The sequence below is a fragment of the Mustela nigripes genome, chromosome 2 (assembly GCF_022355385.1).
Source record: "Mustela nigripes isolate SB6536 chromosome 2, MUSNIG.SB6536, whole genome shotgun sequence".
Classification (NCBI taxonomy): domain Eukaryota; kingdom Metazoa; phylum Chordata; class Mammalia; order Carnivora; family Mustelidae; genus Mustela; species Mustela nigripes.
This window is the reverse complement of record NC_081558.1, coordinates 100837328-100862440: the sequence shown is the minus strand read 5'-3', so window position 1 is coordinate 100862440 and position 25113 is coordinate 100837328. Positions and strand designations below refer to the sequence as shown.

Sequence of the window (25113 nt, the reverse complement as noted above, 5' to 3'; positions counted from 1 at the left end):
TCCCCACACCTGGTCTGCTTGCTGTTTCCCCTGCTTGTGCATACGTGCTCTCTCTCTGACAAATAAAATCTTTAAAAATAAATAAATTATACAGGTGATTATTGTTTCTGTTCTTTTTCTTCTAATTTCTTCTTTAAGGACTAACATTGTTTAAATGTTGGTTCTTTGGGTTTTTTAAAACCATATTTCATCATTTTCACCTTTTGGTCTTTTTTCCCTCAGCATTCTACAGAAGCTTTGTAACTATGTTATGTTCTTACTGATTTGATTTCTTGCAGTGTGTTTTACTGTCCAATGATATCTTATTTTTTTTCTTTGCATTGTTTCTTTTCCAGTTAGCTCCACGTTCATCTCAATTGGCCTGTTTTTTTTTCCTATAATTCTCAATATAACAATAAGTGTAATTTATTTTCTTTAGTGTTTGATTTAATAAATAAGATTAAATAAGTCAAATCCCATAAACACTAACTCTTTTCATCTATAATCCTAAAAGTTATATTAAGGTTAGTTTTTAGTTTTTAGTCTTAGAGTGACTCCATGCGGGCTGAGAATTCTTCATGCAAGCAGTGAAGGCACTGGGTTTCATCTGTCTTTCCATCCCTAATGATTGACATGGTAGATACTCAAGACATATTTATTGAATTAATAGTTGCTTTTGTCACTTTATCTCCTTTTGTGCTTTTACTATTTCTTAGTGGTTTGCAACATTTTAAAAACTTTAAATAGATTATATTCATTTTATTATTTTTTATTTTTATTTTTTTATTTTATTATTATTTTTTTAAGATTTTTATTTATTTGACAAAGAGATGACAAGCAGGCAGAGAGAGAGGAGGAAGCAGGCTCCCTGCTGAGCAGAGGAGCTTGATCCCAGGACCCTGAGATAATGACCCGAGCCGAAGGCAGCGGCTTAACCCACTGAGCCACTCAGGCGCCCCGATTATATTTCATTTTAGATAATAGATTATATTCATCTTTGAGTTGGAAATAATTTCATTAGCCTTTTAAATATGTTCTTCTTCTACATTTATTTAATCCTAGATAGTAAGTCTGAATTCAGGTAGAAAGTTGTGATTGACAAATCATGCATCTATGTTTGGGATGTTACTCCTTTGTTCTTTCTTTAATGATATTCTTTACTCTGATGAGAAGTTGGCTTTGAAGACATGTCAACTAGTCTGTCTCTCAAACATGTCCCTGGGCTCATCTTCTAGTCAAGTCAGTCCATCTCTAAATTTGCTCAATGTATCCTTTTAACAATTGTGCTTCCAGTTGGGTTATTCTTGGTACTCTTTGTGTTTTACTGAGAGGATAAACAATTTTATATCATCTTCCAAGTACTTCTGGTATTATTGTTGTTTTCCTTTTTTCATTCTTTAGTTTTTATGATAGCTGGTTTTATTCTTTTTTTTTTTTTTTTTTCCTCCTTTGGATGGTAGGAGGGTAAATTCATGACTCAGATGCATTATCTTTTTGGCTGGGGATCTGATTTGCTCTATTAGTCATGTGTTTCCAGTATTGGAATTTTTCACTGGCATAGATGGTGGTAAATCAAAGTGTTTGGCTATGGGCCAAAATTAGAATTATGTGTGTGTGTGTGTGTGTGTGTGTGTGAGAACCACTGAGGGCTTCATAATCTTAATTTTGGGTGATTTGTGCTTATTTCTTGAACTTTATTTTGGTTGAAGTATTTCCTTATTTTTTTCTCTCAGTAGCTAAACATACAACTTATACTTTATAAAAATGTTTTACTTGACAACTGAGTGTTTCTGTTTTTATTGACTAATAATTCTATTCCATTGGGTTAGCTCTTAGTTCTCTGTCCTTTTTACCATCTTTTAGCATTTTTCTTCAGCATTTTAGGGGTACTTCCCAAATTTAGTCGTCATTTTAGGGGTACTTCTTAAATTTAGCATTTTAGGGGTACTTCCTAAATTTAGCCATCATTTACTTTTTTGCCATACCACATAGTCTTTTCTCTTCTCATAGCACCAAGGTTTAATTTTCTGTATAAATCATCACCAGTGGGTTTTACCATAGTTTTTTCTTTTTTCTTTTGGGGCATCCATCTTTCTACTTCTGTCTCTTGTTAACCTGAAAATAAAGAGACACAGTGAGAAGCAAACAAGTGTTTATTTGGGATTAAAGAATTGCAATTTGGGGATTAAGATTCAGGTAGAAACCCAAATAGTATACTGCTTCTAGGGTGAAGATAAGGGGTTTTTATAAGGAAAAAGAAGGGGGGGGGACGGGTACAGGAGTTAAGATAAAAAAAAGGCTCAACCCTTAGTTATACATTGTTTTATTACAGATTCTGTCTTCAGAAAGTCCATAACCTATGGAATTGTGGACAGGATACTTGTTCTCCTGAATTCTCAAGCAGTTGCTTAAAACACTTGCTGTTTTGCCTAGTCCAAAGGTTTTGGTCTGGTATGAGCAGAAGCGCAGATAATGCAGTTACTCTGCAGTGGTTTCTTGGCTCCCTTTTAAAATCACTCCATTCAGGGACGCCTAGGTGGCTCAGTTGGTTAAGTGTCTGCCTTCAGCTCAGGTCATGATCCCAGGGTCCCTGGGAGCAAGCCCCTTATCGGGCTCCTTATTCAGTGGGGAGCCTGCTTCTTGCTCTGCCTGCTGTTCTTCCTACTTGTATTCTCTCTCTGTGTCAAATAAATAAAATAGAATAAAACGGTTCCATTTATGTCAGTTTTTGACATCCTTCTTTACGAACTGCCCTCAGTTATAATGTGCAGTGTTTGTAATTAAAACCACCTCCGACCTCTGAGAAAGAGCAAGGGGGAAAAACCCAAAGCACAGCAGTTATCACAGGGTCTCACTTTATCTTCCTTGTTTAGACTTGGAGTTACTTCCTCAGTGGCACACTTTCTTCACATACGGCCTTTGAATTACTGGTGGTGGTTTGTTGTTGTCGTTGTTGTTCTTTTTTGTTCTTTATCATAGACCTGGGGATGTTTTAGCAAGAACAGAGAGGGGTCTGCTGTTAAACCTTGCTGCTGTCTGACAAGTGGAGCCTATTAACCACTGCCAAAGCGTTTAGGCGAATTTCACATTGGATATAATTAAAAAAATAATAATAATAAAGTTGAATTTAAGACAACTTTTTTTTTTAAATTTAACTTATCTGCTGAAAATCTTGCCTTTTGGCATATGTATAGTATTTTCTTTTTGAGGGACTGAGGTTTAACTTTATTAAAACAAAAAATTAGATTTTAGGGGTGCCTGAGTGGCTCAGTTGGTTGGACGACTGCCTTCGTCTCAGGTCATGATCCTGGAGTCCCGGGATCGAGTCCCGCATCGGGCTCCCAGCTCCATGGGGAGTCTGCTTCTCCCTCTGACCTTCTCCTCACTCATGTTCTCTCTCACTGTCTCTCTCTCAAATAAATAAATAAAATCTTAAAAAAAAATTAGATTTTAATATCGAGAATTATTCATCTTTATATAAAATGTTTTTAGATTTTTTTCTTAGGCATTTTATATTGATTTATTCTTGGTCACTGAGACAGAATGTTTGTGTTTTAATAATTAAATTGTGTGATATATGTTAAAATAGCTTTTGGAAAAGTTTGGTGTGCTACAAAACGCTGCTAATGAGACGTATATCATTTGCTGCTGTCATTTAGTAACCCCTAGCAACTTAAGAAACGGAAGAAATTTGCTTGAAATATGTACTAACAATGGATTCTATTATAATAGCTGTTTTTTTTCTTTTTGAATACTGTCTTAAAAGTTTTGTGGTTCTTCTTCTATTTATTTTTGTCCAGATGACTGAAAATAATTTTTGGTTGAAGAAGATAGAAATTAGTGTTTCAGAAGCAGAAAAGCGAACTGGAAGAAATGCCATGAACATGCAAGAAACATATACTGCTTACCTCATTGAAACAAGGTGGGTGATGAGAATTAGATAGAAAAAGCTTTGTCTGGTAGCTGTTGATGCAAATTATGTTGCTTAATGGAATTGTTTATAAGTCATTGTCTTTTTAGGTTTTGGGTTTTTTTGTTTGTTTTCAAAGAGAGCGAGATAGTGTGTGCATGCTGAGTGGGGAGGGGCAGAGGAAGAAGGAGAGAGAGAATGCCAAGCAGGTTCCACACTCAGTGTGGAGCCTGACATGGGGCTGAGTCTCAACCCTGAGATCATGACCTGAACCGAAATCAAGAGTCAGATGCCCCAACTGACTGAGCCACCCAGGCGCCCTGTTTCTTTACTTTTTAACAGTTAAACAGTTGTGTCTTTTTCTATAGTACTCTTGGTAGCGCTCTCTCTCTCTCTCTCTCTCTATATATATATATATATACACACAGACACACACACACACACACACACATATATATTTTTTTTGTAGAAGGTTAGTGGAATACTTCTGGGATCTGAAATGTTACTTGGTACATGCTTTGGAGGAGATTTTCACATTAGATATAATAGTCCTTGTGCGATTTTGGGAAAGGAGATCTGGTTCCCAGGTGTGTATGAAGTGGACTTAGGTAGGTAAGATGGTTAGCAGAGAAGTATAGGAGGAGAGAATGACAGTCTAAATGCTGTCTCATAGGAAAGAATTGATTGAGACTAGAACTTTAGGCTCAGATAAAATTGAAAAGAGTAAATTGTGAAATAAAACTCGGGGCGGGCACCTGGGTGGCTCAGTGGGTTAAGCCTCTGCCTTTGGCTCAGGTCATGATCTCAGGGTCTTGGGATTGAGCCCTGTATCAGGCTCTCTGTTCAGCGGGGAGCCTGCTTCCCCTTCTGACCTTCCCCCTCTCATGCTCTCTCTCTCTCTTTCTCTCTCTCTCTCTCTCAAATAAATAAATAAATGAAATCTTAAAAAAAGAACAAAAAACAAAACAAAAAAATACTCAGGATACCTGCGTAGCTCAGCCAAGGTCATGATCTCAGGGTTCTGAGATTGAACTCTGCATTGGGCTCCCTGCTAGGCAGGAAGCCCGCTTCTGCCTCTCCCCCTCCTCCTGCTTGTGTTCCGTCTCTCACTGTGTCTCTCTCCATCAAATAAATAAAATCTTAAAATTAAAATTCACCAAAAACATTGTCTTTTATCTCATTAAGAAAAAGTTAAAGGAGATAGACTGTTTTGCCTAGAGAAAGGCAAGACAGGACTGTATTTTGCCAGTTACAGTTTATATAAAGGTTATATACCAACTAGTTCTTTTCTCTCTGTGAGACTGAGCAGAAATGCTTTGTGTTAAAATAAAGACATGAGATTTTTTATAGCCAGTAAAATAAAGTAATAGAACATGTAGTGTTACATTAGTTTCAGGTGTACAATGTAGTGATTCAGCAGTTCGATATAGTGCCTAGTGCTCATCACAATAAGTGCCCTCCATAATCACCTGTTTAATCCATCCCCCCACCAAAATAAGGTCATTTTGTGACGTATCTACATATGTGTATCACAGAGATTTTTTCAAAATTAATTAATTTATTTATTAAGTAGGCTCTTCACCTAGCTTTGCTCACAACCCTGGGGCTTTGCTCACAACCCTGAGATCAAGAGTCACATGCTGTGCTGACTGAGCCAGCAGACACCCCTCACAGAGATTTTTAAAGTAATTAAAAAAAAATATGGTCCCATTAGAGGGTTTTGTTGCCGTTTCTTTTTATTTAAGTTAAATTGGCTACTTAAAAAAAAAAAGAAATCATACTTTAGAAATTAGTGTTAACTTTAGATTTTTAAGTAAATTATTTTTTCCTGATTTTTTTTTTTTTTTACTATGAGGTAAAATTGACATATAACATCATAATATAATTTCAGATACACAACACTACCTTGTAGTATCTGTACAGATTGTAAAGTGATCACAAGTCTAATAAACTAACATCTGTCACCATACAGTTACAAAATTTTTTTTCTCATAATGGGAACTTCTAAGATTTACTCTTAGCAACTTCCACTTATGCAGTAGAGTATTATTAATTATACATGCTGCAAGTTCTTAAATATAAAACTTAAAAGGATATTTTTATTTTTAGTATGTGAGTATTTTATCACCCAAATAAATAATGAAATTTACTGTTGATTACTTTTACCGCTGGAAGAGAAATCTTGATTTGAATAGAATAATTAATTGTTGTTTACTTTTGACTTTGAACTGAATAGAGCATCATAATTTATAATTCGGAGTTAGGAGTGTCCATACTTGAGTAATGTAGCTATACTCTGAATGAATATTTAAGTGGATCATCAGTAAGTGTGTGGTACACAAAATGATTATTGGGTTGACTTTCACAATTGTATTTCTTTTTTTTTTTTTTAAAGATTTTATTTATTCATTTGACACAGAGAGAGAGAGATCACAAGCAGGCTGAGAGAGAGGGAGAAACAGGCTCCCTGCCGAGCAGAGAGCCCGACCCGGGGCTTGATCCCAAGACCCTGAGACCATGACCCGAGACGAAGGCATAGGTCTAACCCTCTGAGCCACCCAGGCACCCCTGTATTTCATTTTTTTAAAAAAAGATTTTATTTATTTATTTGAGAGAGAGAACATGAGCAGGGGGAGGGGCTACGGGTGAGGGAGAAGCAGACTCCCTGTGAGCAGGGAATTTCCACACAGGGCTTGATCACAGGACCCTAGAACCACTACCTGAGCTAAAGGCAGATACTTAACAACCGAGCCACCCAGGCGCCCCGGGTCACTGGTTTTTAATTTCTCTAGAGATTTTTGGTTTTTCGTTCATAGAATAAGAACTCTTTTAAAGTAGATAAGAATATGCCTCTTTCAGAATTGATGGTTTAGGAGCAGTATGAAGTTTTCTGATTCATAAAATGGGGCTAATGATATAGTCCCTTCTGAGCATTAAATGTTGCGTGTAAAACTGGGTATATGCTATTAAATAGTTGTTAAATGAGTGGATAAATGTGTCAGTTTTAGGTCTCTCCTAAGTCTCTCCTATGTGTTTAGTCAGTCTCCAAAAGCTAGACTTGGCCTTAAATGGCCTTAAAAAAAAAAAACAACAACAAACTTAATCAGGTCTTCTTTCTTTCTTTTTTCAAAGATTTTTATTTATTTACTTGACAGAGAGAGAGAGGGAGAGAGAATGTATGAGCAGGGGGAGCGGAGGGCAGAAGGATAGGGAGAAACAGGCCTCTTGCGGAGCAGGGAGCCTGATGCGGGGCTTGATCCCAGGACCCTGGGATCATGACCTGAGCCGAAGGCAGATGCCTAACTGGCTGAGCCACCTGGGTGCCCCTTAAGCAGGTCTACTAACAGCCTTGTAGGTCTATTTCTTAAAGGCTATATTAATAATCTACATTAATCTGTTGATAGCAAGAAGTAGGTTCTGTTGGTAATGATTTTGAATAATTTGAAACTTGATATTAACCCACATATTTTTGAAGCTAAAGTCTGAGAATCTGAATTGGAATAGTATTAGTCATAGCTAATGTTTGGGTTAACTCTTTTTTTAATTTTTAAAAATTTTAATAGTATTTTTTTTTAAAGATTTTATTTTATTTGACAGAGACAGAAATCACAAGTAGGCAGAGTAGTAGGCAGAGAGAGGGGCTGAGCAGAGAGCCCAATGTGGGGCTCGATCCCAGGCGCCTCTGAGATCATGACCTGAGCTGAAGTCAGAGGCTTAACCCGCTGAGCCACCCAGGTGCCCCTTAATTTTTAAAAATTTTTATGTTATTTTAAGATTTTATTTATTTGTCAGAGAGCACAAGCAGGCAGAGTGGCAAGCAGAGGCAGAGAGAGAAGCAAGCTCCCCACTGAGCAAGGAGCCTGATGTGGAACTCCATCCCAGGATCCCAGGATCATGACCTTAGGCAGAGGTAGCTGCTTAACCAACTTAGCCACCCAGGCATCCCAGTGGATTAACTCTTTAAGATGAATTATGATTTGATAATTTGTGTTTTTGCCATGGGTGCCATTTGTACATTTGAATTTCCTGTTTTGTTTCTTTTTTACTTATATGCAATGATAAAATTTAGTGGCAGACCTAATATATAAATGATAAAAACACTGAACATCTATTGTGCTGAGCATGACATGATGTATATACTTTCTTAAAACTACTTTATTCCAAGACGGATTTTTAGCTTCTGTGCCTTTATGCCCTAGTATACACATGAACATTGCGGTGATATGTGCACTTCTTGGAGGGCCTGAAAGTTACTGTTAAGCAACCAGTTAGAAAGTAGGAAGGTCCCAATAATGTTTAGAAGACTAATGCTCTCTAAGAATGATTATACTAGTAGAAATTTTTTTTTTTAAGATTTTATTTATTTATTTGACAGAGACCACAAGTAGGCAGAGAGGCAGGCAGAGAGAGATGGGGGGGAAGCAAGCTCCCCGCTGAGCAGAGAGCCCTGATGGGGGGATCGATCCCAGGACCCTGGGATCATGACCTGAGCCGAAGGCAGAGGCTTTAACTCACTGAGCCACCCAGGTGCCACCAAACTGACTTCAAATATCTTTGGTGTGATTTTACCTAAACTTCTCCCCAACTATAAGTGGCATTGCTTACAGCTCTCTATGTTAAAGATAAGACTAGAAATGAATTTTTACATCCCCCCCCCCCCCCACTCTTTCAGAGTTAACATTTTGCCTTTGAAGATATTTCCTGGTACATGGATGCATCTGATTTCTTTATAACTTTGAATCAAGGTCTTTGCGGTGTCTTGGTCTTTAGCATGAATGTTGTTTCATTGTGGCAGAAATGTAATTAAAAATACTTTTTATTAAATGAAACCGTAGTTAAGCCAGATTTTACCCTATTGTAAAATCAATTACTATACATTAACTGAATTATTGTACATTGAGACTTTTAGTATGTGCTTAAAATAATTATTTCTCTGGAATTCAGATAGGTTTTCTGTAGCAGAAGGGAAAGTGGTTAGGAGTAAGGGCTTTGGAATCAGATAGATTTGAGTGCTTTATCTAGAGATCTCTGTGATTGTAGGAGCAGTAGCTACTTTCTCATCTATAGCATGGAGTTAATAATCTATGCTTCACAGGCTGGTTAGGAGGATTAAAAAAGATACTACATGAAAAGTTCTTCACTGAGTGCCTTGTTCGTAAGCATTTAGTAAATGGAGTTACAAATCTTGGTGGAGGTTGTGTGGTTGAATTTGTATTTTTAAAAAAAGTAATAGAGGTCTTATTCTGTTCCTTTTCAGGTCAGTTGAACATACTGATGGTCAAAGTGTCCTAACAGACTCACTGTGGAGGCGGTATAGTGAATTTGAATTGTTGAGAAACTACCTTTTAGTTTACTATCCCCATATTGTTGTGCCACCTCTACCAGAAAAAAGGGTAAGAAATGAAACAGCAGTGTAGTTCAGAATTAGAGAGTGCTGAGACTGTTCTTCATGACCGTTTTGTTTACCTAGGCAGAATTCGTTTGGCATAAACTCTCCGCTGACAACATGGACCCTGATTTTGTGGAAAGACGACGGATTGGCTTGGAAAACTTTCTCTTGAGAGTTGCCTCGCATCCCATCCTTTGTAGAGACAAAATCTTCTATTTGTTTTTAACACAGGTATTTTTTCTTTTATTTATTAGTCTTTTAAAAAAATTCATTTTTTTTCCTTTTAAACTGTAGAATCCTTAGGCTTAGGTATCTCTTTGCAGCAGCTTTAATATACATTTATTCATGTTTTTCAGTTCATTTTGATTTTTAAAATTATTAGGTTACATCACTCAGCTGACATTTTTAAAAATAATTTTTTAATTTTTTTTGTAAACATATAATGTATTATTAGCCCCAGGGGTACAGGTCTGTGAATCGCCAGGTTTACACTCTTCACAGCACTAACCATAGCACATACCCTCCCCAATTCAGCTGACATTTTTATACTTAGAGATACTAAAGACAGTACTTTCTGGCATCACTTAAATGATATCAAAATTAGTCTTTAGTTTTTTGAAGCCCAGATTTATAAAATCTTGGGTCTGTCTTTTGGTAATCTTTTGGACTCTCGATTATATGCTTAATTTTGAAATGGATTCTTTTTTTGAACCTTTCTCCCATCTTCCCTGAAAGAACAGAATAATAGATACTTTATTTAATTTGGAGTATTCTTTATAGGTGGTTTTATTTTGCAATGATTCCTAAAATTAACTTTAATTTTTAGGAAGGTAACTGGAAGGAGACCGTGAATGAAACTGGGTTTCAACTGAAGGTAAGAATATTTGTATGAAATAGTTTGACAAGTTCCTTTACAATTCCAAGCATAATGCCATGCACTTAGTGGATATTTGATACTTATTGAATGTGTGAATGTTGGGAAAAGACTTTGCTTCTAATATCATTAGGAGGGTTTTCAAAGAAACACTGTGAATTCCCTTTGGATTTGCATAATTTTATTATTGATGAGTCTAGAGTGGGCATATTTATGAATTTCATTCTGTTGGGAAAGAACGTTTTGAATCAGTAATTTAAGATTTTTATTTATTTATTTATTTATTTATTTGACAGACAGGTCACAAGCAGGCAGAGAGGCAGACAGAGAGAGGAGGAAGCAGGCCCCCCGCTGAGCAGAGAGCCCGATGCAGGGCTCGATCCCAGAACCCTGGGATCATGACCCGAGCCGAAGGCAGAGGCTTTAACCCACTGAGCCACCCAGGTGCCCCTGAATCAGTAATTTAGACATAAGTCGTAGATTTTTCCCACACTATGCCCATAGGCATTGTATCTTGTTTTTTTTCCTTAACCCTCTCTGCCTTTACCACTGCCACTCACATTTCTTGCCCACTTACTTGCTCTTTTTTATCAGATAGGAAAGACACTTCTGAAGAATTGAGCTTGGCATTCCTAATCATAGCAGACTAAAAGATGAGCCAAATGTCATGTTTCTGTCTGCTGGGGCATGGTGGTCAGTTTTGAGTGGGCATATGAGTCATTTTCAATTAGTGTCTGCTAGTGATACAGCTTTTCAGATTTAGCCATTATAATTTGTCCTTGGGGATGAAATTACTGTCTAAAAATTGAAAAGCATGGTATGGTGTGAGGCCACCCTGACTCCTGTCTGCTCTCCCTGTTGGCTCCAAAAGTAGTGTAAACACAGGTTGTTGGCAAATTTTTGAAAGTTTTTATCTCTTGTGTAAACTGAACAGGTAAGTAGAAAAATGTAAATTGATAGGATATATAGAATGATGAACAAATGAAATGATAATTCTAGGTCTAGACAACAAGAACAAAATGTCTTTACAGTAGTTATGAAAATACCTCTTAGAGATTTTTGTATTGGCAGTTAGGTATTTGAAATTTAACGCAAAAAACTAGGAAGATAAAATTTGTGCATGGAAAATATAATCGAGTATCTAATTATATCATAACCTGATTCCAATGAATCATGAAAAAATTAGAATTTTCTTGGCTATAATTTGTTACTTTATGGCACTCAGAATATTGGAATTTTAATTTAGAGTTGAATTTGAGATAACTCAAAACTTTAAAAAAATGTTTTTATTTTGATAGGTTTTCTGAGAACTAGTCTAAGATGTTAGGATCTAATATTAAGAAAAAGAGAAAAGTAAAACAATGGTTTTGGTGACTTCTCTTTATGTAACAGTCACAGATTTAGTCATTAGTTTAGTAAGTAGTTAGCAGTTCTTTGTCTTTGAACCCAGTATTTGGCCATGACTTTGGTGACCCTGAGAGAGCCCTTGAATTTCTTCATCTATATAGATTGTGCTGTGTATTTAGTGCATTGAATCTTCTGATAGGTGCTATTTAAGAGTTAAAATATTTCTATTTGGGTTGCCTTATGGTGAAACCTTAGTTTCACTTTTCACTTTGAAAGGTAATACTTTATGCGTGATGTTAATAATTGGAAAAGTCAGACTTTAATGATATGGAACAGAAATAAGATATATGAAGAGAGTTTGGAAATCCTTGTATCCTGCTGTATTCTTGTTTTGTTGTGGCTGGTTCTTGTTTTAAGTCCTTTCATCAGTGAAATGGAATCTTTTTTAGACCATCTCACACATATATACATGCATGCGTGCATGTATGTAAGGTTCATGTGTATACTCGTTACCATCCCATATTACCTCTCCTTTTTGTTATAAATTGCATGTAAAAATGGTTGGTAAAGGGAGTATTGGAAACTAGTCTGTGAAAGTGAGATTGTTCTGAATCAAACCAAATGTTTATATTTTATAAGAATATTTGATGTTATGAGGCATCTGGGTGGCTTAGTCAGTTAAGTGTCTGATTCTGGATCTCAGCTCAGGTCTTCATCTCCGGGTTGTAGGTTTAGGCCCCGCACTGGGCTCCGTGCTGGGTGTGGAGCCTACTTCAAAAAAAAAAAAGGAGAGGGTATTTGACTTTGGCCCTTGGTTTTTGGATTGTCAATCAAATTTAAACGTCAGCTTACTTAAATTTTCATTATTTTTAATTTCCTTTTTTTTTTTTTTGACTAAAGATTTTATTTATTTTAGAGATAGAGAGAGCAGGGAAGGGGCAGAGGGAAAAGGAGAAGCAGACTCCCTGTAGACAGGAAGCCCAACATGGGGCTTTAGACCCTGAGACCAGGACCTGAGCCAAAGGCAGATGCTTAACTGACTGAGCCACCCAGATGCCCCTGATTTTCCTTTTTTCACACATGTTTGTTTAATTTTAGTTTTGGCCTACTAGATTAATATTATCTTAAATCATTTTAGAGTAATTACTATACTCAGGAAGATAATTATATAAGTCTCTTTTCTTTTTTTTTAATTAAGATTTTATTTATTTATTTGAGAAAGAAAGAATAGTAGTGGGATAAAGGGAGAGGGAAAGAATCTCTAACAGACTCTGTTGAGTGTGGAGCCTGATGCGGGACTGAGTCTCATGACCCTGAGATTGTGACCTGAGTTGAAATTAAGAGTCCATCACTTAACTGACTGAGCTGCCCAGGCACCCCAAAAATCTAGTTTCTTTTTTATCACTGCTCTATTTAATATAAACATGAGCAGCAACTCTTTTCATCCCTGCATTATATTGGCATTTTTTGTCTTGAATATATATATAAAAATTCGTGTTAACCAATTTAGTGAAAGGAGAGCAAAGAGCTTTTCTAGAGTAATGAACATATAAACTAGTTACTTTAGTATAAAGTAGTACTCTTCTAACTCCTATTAACTCAGTAAGTTACTTACAAGAAAGTGTCATCCATATACCCAAACCCTACATGAATTTACATTGACTCAGAGGAACCCAGAACCCTCTTTGTTGCTTGGAGTACAGGCTGCTGGTGTCCCAATCTGGATTTTTAAGATCCCTGCTAATCTGTGTATTACAGAGAAATGTCGAGAGAGCCGTTGTGATAAATACCGGGTGCCTGCAGAGTGTCAGGTGCTTTGCCAGGTGCTGTGGAAACAGTAGCGGATGAGCTGGAAACCTTCATAAACTCCCATGTTCTTATGGAGCTTATATTTTAGTAGTTGGAGACATTAGATTAACATATAAATAAGATACTTTAAAATAGTTATAGATAATCTTTGTTAAAGAGTATGACAGCAGAGATTTTTTTCCAGAGATTATTTGGAGATAGATGACCGTAAAATTTATTGTCCAAATGGGGACACTTTCAAGAGTGAAAAGGGGCACTATTAATAATGAGTCTAGGACAGTAAGCATAAACCAGGACTGTCCTAGATAAATTGGGTCACATGGTTGAAGAGAGAACATTAGAGCCGAGACAGGAATAAGAAACCTGCAGTGGAGTCAAGCTGGGAGCCATTGAAGAGGAACGTGAGAGAGGCCCAAGCTGGGGGTGGTGGGTAGCTAGGCAACATTTTGGGGAAGAGAAGAATCAGAAAATGAAGTCACCCAGGGGAAGACAAGATCCAGGACATGTAAGGTAAAATATGGAATAGGAACCGGGAAAGGGGAGGAAGTGGGGACTGAAGGAGAACATGGGAAGTAAGGTAGGAACTTGGGGCTGGAGAATGGTTGGGTTATTTTTCATTCAGCGTGTTTGTCTTGTGCAGGCTTTGTGAGGCCCTGGGGGTACAGTAGAGAGCACAGGAGATGGAAGTATTGTTGGGGCTGTCGTTGTGCAGTTCCCAGGGGCACTGTGCGCAATGTGCTTTTTAAAATGACTCTTCTATTCTAGTGGATAGTTGAGACAAGTGAACAACTAACGATTCCAAGTTGTGTTGTTTTAAAGGAGATAAAAGAAGATGGTATGAAACAGTGATGGGTCAGGGGCTTCTTTAGATATTTAATGGGGATTCTGAAAGAGGGTTGGTAAGCTGTGTGGTTTGAAGTAGTCCAGGTGTATTTTACGAGATCTGGCTTTGGGGACATTTTAGGCAACTTCTGAAATCTTGTGGAATCTTGCGAAATGGTAAGCATACTGAGTTGGATGTTCTCATGGAACTTACCTGACCGGTTGATGGGTAAGCAAAGTTTAGGGTGGTGATATTTAACATTCTATATGACTTCTAAATTGGAAAATTGTTGACATTAAAAGTAAAAAATAAATTGGTGTTCTTAAGAATTTGAGATTCCAGGAAAAGTACAAATGAAAATATCCTTCTTTCCTCATAGTTTTAATGTAATTTCATCCTCATTTAAAGAATCACGTTTGTATGTAAATATAGAGTCTTCAACACTTTGGTATTTAGTTATTTTAATTAGTTAGTAGAACAGAAGGGCGTGATATATGCCTTAAATTAATAGGTACATATATATATAAGGACTTTCACATGCACTAGCTTGTTTGCCCCTAAGAAGTGAGAAAGGTCCAGAATTGGTGAAATACTGATTTTAGAGATAAGAGGATCCCCAGAAATCAGTGATAAATTAAGTATCTATATATACTCATGATAGCTTTTTGAATAACTTGTAGTCTGAAGTTCTAAGGCTTAGTTTGTGGAGTAACGTATTTGTTGCATTTGTTTTTTATTTTCTAAGCCAAGTAATTTGGGGAGCCCTAGAATTGGTTTTGTCTTATTTTATTAATTTGAGAGTATATGTAATTGTTGGTTGGAAATTGGAGTAATGTGAAATTTTCAAGCTGATTGTAAGTTTCCAGCTATATTATAAAATTAATTTTTGATTGAGCCAACTCTTTTGAATTCTATAGTTTCTGTGCCTGGTCAGAAAAGTAATTCAGTGTTTTTTTTCCTTTTCTCTCCTTTCATTTTCATTTTCCTCTTCTTTCCTTTTCCTTTTCCTCTTCTCTTCTTTTCTTTGTGAGAACTTAGATAGGATTTGGATATATTAAGTGTACATTTTATAGAATTCAGTTATTGCTTAGTGCTGATCCCTCTGTTCCTCCTTTGAGAGCAGTTATTTAAAATAAATAAAAATAGTTAAAAAGTTAGCAAAAAAAGATAGTTGAAAAGTTGTGTTGTCTTGTGACATTTTCTATCAGCCAGATAAAAACTAATTTGATGTCATCTTGTTTTACTTTAGTGTACAGTATTTAGTTCAGGTATTTCCATATTTCTTTTTTAAGATACCGATCATGACAGTGAAAAAACCAGTGTGTATTTGATTTGGATTCCATCTGGGAACGACCTGCAGTAATGGATGTGCTTTAGAGCAGTAGTTTTATTTAGTTTATCATTGCTTTTCTTGATTTAGAGAAAGGTAAACTACTTTTCTCTCATGACTTTTTCTGACATGTGGTAATGGAGAGGTATATATATATATATATCTGTTAGTGTGTTGATGTTTGTAATTGTTTTACTTTGATACCATTGAATGCCATGTATTCATTTTATTAAAACATTGTTTTTGTAGTGTTTTCAAAAATAACTACTAAGCCTTTTTCTTTTAGATATGTTTAATGTGTTTGACACAAATGATATGAAGAAAACTGTACTCGAGCATCTTCTAAAGGAAAAGTAAAACTGTTTGGATTTGTAACCTGAAATGTAATTGTATTAAGTGAATAAATTATTTTTTCCAGGCAGACTCCAGGTTAAAAGCGCTTAATGCAACATTCAGAGTGAAAAACCCAGACAAGTAAGGTTTTGTTTTAATAACAATTACAGTGTTGTTTTGAATGATTTAATTTTTCATTTCTGAATGTATGCAGTTTATTTGCTAACTATTTTAAAAAGTAATTTACATTTAGTGAAATCCTCTTACAGTCTAAAACTGATTTTGAGATTTGGTAACTTAATTAGGTTTAAGGTTACCAGTAACTAAGGTTTTAGAAAATTAAACCACTGCTTTTTTCTAGAAGGATTTATGAAAATGTTGAAGATATCAGAAAATTAAGAGATATAATTTTAATTTCATATGAAGTAGTTTTTCTTAATGACTTTGCTTGTCAAATATGTACAGAGTTCAAGATAAGATTATTATATGTTACGTATATATTTAATAATAAACTACTTCGTCTACCAAGAAAACTTGATAGATAAATGTATACTAGTATAATAATTTCATGGAGATGTATTTATATGATAGCTGATTGACTTCATTAACATCAGTTTGGTGTTTTGAGACCATTTCTATAATAAAGGAAGCCTGTGCATTCAGAAAAAAATTTCCTTAGGATGGGCCCTAGGCCTTTCTCAATATTTTGGTTTTACTCATTCTCTGAATTGGGTGGATAATTTAGGCTCCTCATCATATGGACCTTTACCTGGTCTTTGATTCAGCTAAATTTTTTAGTTAGAAAGTTGCTCAGGCAGATGAGGCTTTTCCATTTTTGGCTACAAAGGGCATGATGTGTGTTAGAATTTCTCTAGTTAGGCCTTCAGCATTAATTTCTTTGTGATGTAAATTCTTACCAAATGCCAGGTTTGCATAGTCTGATAATGTATTATGCCTGACTTTATAAATCATAACACATTAGCATAATGCCTTTAGCTTTTAATATAAATATTGAATATATAATATAAATAAATATTTAAAGTTTTGGTGATCAGGAAATTGTGATGGTAACCATTGAGGGTTTTTAAAATTTTTTATTTTATTTTACCTTACTTTTTAAAAGATTTTATTTATTTGACAGACACAATGAGAGAGGGAACACAAGCAGGGGGAGTGGGTGAGGCAGAAACAGACTCTACAAACGAGCAGAGAGCCCGATACAGGACTCAATCCCAGAACCCTGGGATCATGACCCGAGCCAGAGGCAGCCACTTAATGACTGAGCTGCCCTTAGGTTTTTTGTTTTTTTTGTTTTTTTTAATAGACTTATTTATTTATTTAAAAAACATTTATTTATTTGGGAAAGGGAGAATGAGAGCATGAGCATGGGCATGATAGGGGCAGAGGGAGAGGACAAATGGAGAAGCAGGCTCCCCGCTGAGCAGGGAGCCTGATGTGGGACTGCATCCCAGGACCCTGAGATCATGACCTGTGCTGAAGTCAGATGCTTATAACCAACTGAGCCACTCAGGTGTCACTTAATTGACTTTTTAGAGGAGTTTTAGTTTTACAGAAAAATTGAATGGATAGCACAGAGGTCCCATATTTACCCTCTGCCCACACACATGCACAGTCAACCCCACTGCTAACGTCCCCCACCAGAATGGTACATTTGTTACAGTTGATGAATCTCTTTTGACCACACTATTATCACCCAAAGACATTAAGTTAGGATTCACTCTAGACAAATTTATAATGACATTTATTCATCACTATCATATCATGCAAAGTATTTACACTGTCATGGGTCTTATGGCTGGCTCAGTCTATGGAGCACATGACTGTTAGTCTCAGGGTCATGAGTTCAAGCCCCATGTTGGGCGTGGAGCATACTTAAAATTAAAATAAATAAATAAAAACAAAAATAAACAACAAAAAACCCCAAGTATTTTCACTGTTCTAAATAAAAATCCTCTGTGGTCTGCCTATTTATCCCTCCATCCCAACCCCTGGCAACCAGTGATTTCCATAGTTTTACCTTATCTAGAATGTCATATACAGTATATAGCCTTCTCAGATTGGCTTTTTTCACTTAGTAATAAGAATTTAAGATTCCACTGAGGTTTCATTATGAGGGTTATAATGACATGCATGGTATATAAGAGATGTTCTCTAGGTAAAGAACTAAAATTTTAAGTTAGCCTCCAAAAAAAGCTTTGAGGAACCTAGTAAGCTAGTTTTATGACTTTGGTGGATGTACATTCATTTGAGGAGCAAGTAGATGAGACTGTATTTTAATTATTTTAGTATTTTGTCAGTTGAATGTCTTTCAGCTTAAGAGTTTAGCAATTGAATGAGGCCTTCCCTTTTCTGACCTAACCAGGTTTCTGGATTATAAGATTTTATTTAATATCCATATTATATATAGAATTTTAAGTTTGATATGACCAACAACATAACCAAGGCAGTTTTTTGCTTCTGTTCTTACAATGTGTAACTAATATATAATTAGTAATTAGTAGAATTTGTTTGCCTTAAGTTCTAGATAAGAGGATTGTCTATATCATTCATTGTCCTTTTTTTTTTTTTTTAAGTTCTATTTATTTATTTTTAAGTAATCTCTACACCAAACATGGGATCTCATGACCTGAGGGTCAAGAGTCAGATGTTCCTCCAACTGAGCCAGCCAGGCACCCCCATATCATTCATTGTTAAAACAGAGTCTTCACATAGAGAATCTCTGTTCTAGTTATATCATATATTATATATTATATATATTTTATATACTGGGTCTAGGTGGTCCAATATATAATTATTATTCATACTATTACTAAAATAGTTTATATCACTAAAATATTTTTATTCTGTCCTTTCTTAAAATGTAGAAAACATTGTTTTAGAGGGATTATCAAAATGATGCTAGCTTCACGCATGTTTATGTTTCTTCAAACTGGGGCACCTGGCTGGCTTAGTCAGAAGAGCATGTGACTGTTGATCTTGGGGTCATGAGTTGGAGCTCCACATTCAGTGTAGAGATTACTAAAAAAATAAATAATAAACTTAAATAAAATAAGCTATGTTTCTTCAAACTAGTCTGTTAAAGAGCAGTTTAGAAATGGGCCTTGAGTCTTCTACTTTTTGTGGCATATTTAGAGAGTATTTGGGCAATATTTAGGACGTAGACCAAGAGGTAGATTAGTAGAATGAGTGAATGAGGCAGAAAATACAGACGGCACCCTAGTTTCAGTCTGTGGAGTGTGAGGGAATACAGGGAAGAGAGATTTGGGAGGGATAGGGGAAGATAAATTGAGTTTTGGGTATCTAAGCAAGTAGAAATGTCAGCTAGTCATTTGGGTGTTATAGATCTGGTGGTTAGGAGAGAGATTCGGGTAGGAGGTAGCAGTTTGGAATTCAGTAGCATGTACATTATAATTGTAAAGCTTTGTGAATGATAAGTCACGTAGAGTGTGTAGATTGAAAGATTGATTATTAAGTTGACTGAGGACCCAGGGTGGGACTCTAAGGATTACCAACACTTTGGGGGTATTTTCCAGAGTGTAATCTGAGGATGAGTAGCCTCTGAATCCTGTGGGTTGGGCATGTTAAACATTCAAGCATCCTGAGTCCCACTAGGGCCTCCGTGCACAGTTTGCTTGTTCACACCCCTTTCCTACTGAGAAGCCCTTGGTAGCGTTTCTAACAAACACTTTAGGGGTTCTTTGCACACTAAAGTTGGAGGTGTAACAAGTGGGTGAAAGAAATGTGAACTGCCAAAGAGACTTCAGGCATAACCAGACAGTATAAGGAAAATCATGAGAAAATAAAACCGATAGCAAGGGAACAAATTTTTAAGGAGGGTGACGGTAGCTGCTACATTGTTGAAAGGACCAAGAAAGATGAAGCCTAAAGGATATCCTTGGGTTTTAGCAACATGAGAATAATTAGCGATTTTTTCAGGAGTATTTCTGTCCTTGGGTGCTGGAGGCGAAAGTAGACTGCACTGGGCTGCACAGTGAATGGGAGGTGGTTGTCACTTGAGAGAATGCCTTGTCAAAGTGTATGTGTGAGAGACCTGGGTATGAGAGGGTGTTGAGAGTTGGGTGTATTGTCAAGGGAGTGTGTGTAGGTTTTAAATATAGGAGAGTTAGTTTATATGCTAAAGAGAAGGAGCTTATAGAGAGTGGAAGTTAGAAAGTAGGAATCTGGGGTATAGCTAGGGTAGAATATAGAGTATTGATGGGAGGAAGGACCCTTGGGGGAAGGAAGAAATAATAGAAGTAGATGTGTTTGCTGGCAGGAGATCCTACTAATGGCTGTGTTTAATGTGTGAAACTTGGTTGGAGAGTGACAGGTGGTAGTATCAGAAGTTTCATATCTTTTTGCAGAATGGTAGTTACTAAATTAGGGAAACAAAGATTACTGAGTAGCGTAAAGACTGAGGTTAGAGGGCGCCTGGGTGGCTCAGTGGGTTGAGCCACTGCCTTCGGCTCAGGTCATGATCTCAGGGTCCTGGGATCGAGTCCCACATCGGGCTCTCTGCTCAGCAGGGAGCCTGTTTCCTCCTCTCTCTCTCTGCCTGCCTCTCTGCCTACTTGTGATCTCTCTCTGTCAAATAAATAAATAAAATCTTAAAAAAAAAAAAGACTGAGGTTAGAGACCAGGAGTTTAGCACCATGAATTTTTTCAAGTAATTTTTCAGATAATTTTTTTCTCTATCTCAGTTTCACAGTAAAAATTATGAAGTATGACATCTTTAAAAATATCAAAAGCAGAAAAAATATCAAAAGAAAATATGGTTGTTTTAGAGTTTTTTGAATTTGTATTGGTGTGTACATAAAGCCAGCATATGGTCAAATAGAAGCAGTTTCATTGTTCTCAGGAACTCCTGTTTTGTCTTTCAGTTTTTGACTTGTTTTCATGAGAAAAAAATGATGTTTTATTTATTTCCTGTTTCAGGAGATTTACAGAACTAAAACACTACAGTGATGAACTACAGTCTGTCATCTCACATCTTCTTCGAGTTAGAGCTGTAAGTGGTCCCCAAGAGTTTTTCGACACACATTTATAAGGAAATGTTTTTAGATAATGGATGGTATTTATGATGAATAGCTGATTTTTGCTTTCAGATTTGGCTTATTTATCATCTAAATTGCATTTTTAAGAAAATGTGAAATGTTTCATGGCATAAACAACTTGAAGGTTTTTAGCCTGTTGTTTTCTCTGTAGATTGTGTATGGTTGTTTGACTATCTTGTCAAAGGCCTACCGTTTCAGTGTTGGAATAAATTTAATTAAGTAAGTGTGGGAGTTTAGATCTATATGTAATGATATCCTTATACTTTCAAGGTTATTTTTTTCTTTAATAGTGAAATAGCTTATATATGTTAGGCCATCCTGTGCCTGTGCTCTTAAATTCTCCTATATAAACTTATTTGGGGTAATGGTCTGCCATGATAAAATAAATTAGAAATGGAGGGATAATCACTGAATTTAACCATGTGATTGACTGTGGTAGACAGGGAATCCTTAGAACTTGCCTGTGCTAAAGACTTAGAAAGGGGCACCTGGGTGGCTTAGTTGGTTAGGCATCTGCCTTTGGCTCAGGTTATGATCCTGGAGTCCCAGATCAAGCCCCAAATTGAGCCCTGCATTGGCTTCCTGCTCAGTGGGGAGTCTGCTTCTCCCTTTCCCTCTGCTTCTCCCCCAGCTCATGTTCTTTCTTTCTAATAAATAAATAAAATCTTTTTCTTTTCTTTTCTTTTTTTTTTTTTTTAAAGATTTTATTTAGTCATTTGAGAGACAGAGATCACAAGTAGGCAGAGAGGCAGGCAGAGAGAGAGAGGAGAAAGCAGGCTCCCAGAGGAGTGGAGAGCCCGATGTGGGGCTCTATCCCAGGACCCTGGGGTCATGACCTGAGCTGAAGGCAGAGGCTTTAATCCACTGAGCCACCCAGGTGCCCCAATAAAATCTTTTTAAGAAAAAGTGAAATGTTTTTCTTAAAAAGAAACATTTCTTAAATATGTTTTTCTTAAAAATCTTTTTCTTAACAAGATTTTATTTATTTATTTGACAGAGAGAAAGAGAGAGATAGGCAAGTAGGCAGAGAGGCAGGCAGAGAAAGAGGGGGAAGCAGGCTACCTATTGAGCAGAGAGCCCAAGGCAGGGCTTGATCCCAGGACCCTGGGATCACGACCTGAGCCAAAGGCAGAGACTTAAACCACCGAGCCACCCAGGCGCCCCAATAAATAAAATCTCAAAACAAAACAAAAAAAACTTTGAAAGATACTGGGATACCAGGTCTAGGATCATAACTTACACTGATTGGAAACCTCTTAAAATGCATTATATGGGATTTGTTTTAATGAGATCATCTACTGGTGAGGAGTGGAAAGTGGGGGCAGTTTTAGATGAAACTAGATTGGCCATATAATAATTATTGAAGGTAGTGTTGGGAAGTGGAAGTATGTTCTGCTGTTCTCTACTTTTTGTATATTTGAAGATTTCTATGATAAAAAGTATAAAAAAATAAGGGAAAAAAATCCTTTTGAATATATTGGCCCAGTCTCCTATTTAACCATTTAGAATATCATTAGATTCCCTGAGTAAATTATGAGATAATTCCTAATAAAAGAAAAGGACCTGTGAGAATTCTTGGGCTAGAGTCTACATCTGGGTCATTAGACAACAGTTCTTGTGGAAAGTTGGGGGTGGGGGGGGACAGAGACTCCCCAGAATACTGGAAGAATAATTCATACAGCTTTGCCTTTATACTAGAAACCTTGGAGAATCAATTTAAGTTAGAGGTCTGGCTGGTTGTGAAAGATAATATCCTTTTTAAAGACCTTCAACCAAAGGGAAAGGAGGGGGGAACACTGTAGAAAGCCTTGTTTTAGCAGGAAGGTTAACAGTTCTGGGAGTTCGATTAGGCAGAGGTATATTACTATGCACTCACATGACAAACCCCAGGTATTGAAAGGCTCTCAAACAGCCTTTCAGACCCAGAAAAAAACTAGAGGACAAAGCAGAAAAACCAGCTAGAATCTGATTTATGAGGAATCTTCGAGAAGAGCGGTGAATTGAACAGAGTTTAACAGCTAAACACTCAGAAAAGCTGTGAAGTATAGGTAATAAATTTAAGTGAGACCTGAAGGAGGGAGACATGATTGTCATTGTCATTGCTGTGAGACTTTTTATTTAGCCTGAAGAAGGTATACATACATGATGGCTTTCATAAAACAGTAAGAAGATTGTCACAGGGCAAGATAAACCATAGTGATTATATATTGTTTTCTGCTGAAAGTATATTTTTAAATGTGATTTAATATTTAATAACCTTTAAAGATTATGGTGAAATTTAGCCATATCAAACTTGTTTTTGCCCTAGGACTTTATTTGTTCTTCCTCATGCCCATATCACTTTTCCCACATGCCCCCCTTTAAGAACCTCTCTTGACCTATTTTTTTTTTTTGTCATTCATTTCTCACCTCAAATGCCTCTCTCTGAGAAATCTTTCCTGGGCATCTTATATAAAATATGATGCAATTTTCTATTATTTTCTGTCATATTCTGTCATTGTTATTGTCTTTATATTAGCCCTATCAGACATTTGTGTTCTATTTTAATTTGTTAATTATCTTCTCTACTAGTATATAGGGGTTGCACAAGAGCAGCTTTATTTTCTCACTGCTAAATCCCTGGAATCATGTCCAATTCCTAGTATATACTCACTATATATATAGTCATTGAATGAATGAACAAATGAATGTATATGCTGACACTTTTATGTTTACGAAAGATCTGAAAAAGTAGAGAAATTGCTTCTTTTATTTTAAATTCCAGTATAGTTAACCTATAGTGTTATATTAGTTTCAGGCGTACAGTATAGCGATTCAACAATTCATACATCACCCAGTGCTCATTACAGCAAATGTGCTCCTTAATCCCCATCTCCTGTTTGACCCATCCCCCACTTACCTCCCCCCTCTGGTAACCATCAGTTTATACTCTGTAGTTAAAATAAATTGCTTCTTGGGGCACCTGGGTGGCTCAGTGGGTTAAAGCCAATGCTTTCACCTCGGGTCATGATCTCAGGGTCCTAGGATCAAGCCTCACATCAGGCTCTCTGCTCAGCGGGGAGTTTGCTTCCACCGTCTCTCTCTGCCTGCCTCTCTGCCTACTTGTGATTCCTGTCTGTCAAATAAATAAAATCTAAAAAAAAAAGAGAGATAAATTGCTTCTTGAATTTAATTATAACCAACCAGGAGAACTGGTCAGTAATGTATATGTGAAAAGAACCTTTGAAGAAAACAACCTTTTCATCAAAGAGTTTGTAATACATAAGTAAGAGAATTCTGGGTGTAGATATTTATCCCAAGCTTTTTGTTTGTGTGTTTTTGCTCAAGATTCTATTTATTTATTTGTTAGAGAGAGAGTGCGCACACCCTGCAGGGGTGGGGAGGAGCAAAGAGAGAAGCAGATTCCCTGCTGAGCAGGGAGCCTGACTCGGTACTCAATTCCAGAACCCTGGGACTATAACCTGAGCTGAAGGCAGATGTTTAACCAGTTGAGCCACCCAGACATCCAAGATTTTATTTAAAAAATATATATGTATAAATTGGGGCACCTGGGTGGCATAGTCGGTTGAGTGTCCAACTCTTAGTTTCAGTTCAGGTCATGATATCGTGGTTATGGGATCAAGCCCCAAGTGGGCTCCCTGCACAGTATAGAGTCTGCTTCAGATTCTTTCTCCCTCTCCTTTGTCCCTCTGTCCCTCCCTGTCCTTGTTCTCTCTCTCCCTCAGGTGAATAAATAAAATATTTTTTAAAAATTATTTAAGTTTTTTTTTTTTTAAGATTTTTTTTTTTGTGTTTATATGTCAGAGAGAGAGAGGGAGCACAAGCAGAGGGAGTGGCAGGCAGAGGAAGAAGCAGGCTTCCTGCAGAGCATGGAGCCCGATGTGGGACTCTACCCTGAGCCAAAGGCAGATGCTTAACCAACTGACCTAGGCCTCCCTAAGATTTTATTTTTAAGTAATCTTTGTACCCAGCATGGGGCTGTAATTTACAACTTTGAGATCAAGAGTTGAATGCTCTGCAGACTAAGTCAGCAACACACCTCATCCTAAACTTTACGAAAAAGTCTTCAGAAACTTTATGACATTGAAGATATCTTGAGCTCTTGAAAGGAAAGGCAGCACTTGATCTGTGAGTCAAATTGAAATTCTGAGTGAGTGAATGAAGGAATGATTAAATGCTAGTGAACAATATAGGATGCTTTCTTTCTTTTTTTTTTTTAAAGATTTTATTTTATTTAAATGACA

The 25113-nt window shown here is 36.6% G+C and overlaps 1 protein-coding gene across 1 annotated transcript in view; it reads left to right on the top strand.

Moving 5' to 3' along the window:
- The window catches only part of SNX4 (sorting nexin 4), a 66813-nt gene that overhangs the window by 11344 nt on the left and 30356 nt on the right, over window positions 1-25113 (top strand). Inside the window, exons 2-7 of the mRNA XM_059391129.1 lie at window positions 3780-3901; window positions 9147-9282; window positions 9360-9509; window positions 10105-10152; window positions 15880-15935; window positions 20751-20823. Of these exons, the coding sequence (XP_059247112.1) occupies window positions 3780-3901; window positions 9147-9282; window positions 9360-9509; window positions 10105-10152; window positions 15880-15935; window positions 20751-20823 (585 nt within the window). The remainder of the gene's footprint in view (window positions 1-3779; window positions 3902-9146; window positions 9283-9359; window positions 9510-10104; window positions 10153-15879; window positions 15936-20750; window positions 20824-25113) is intronic.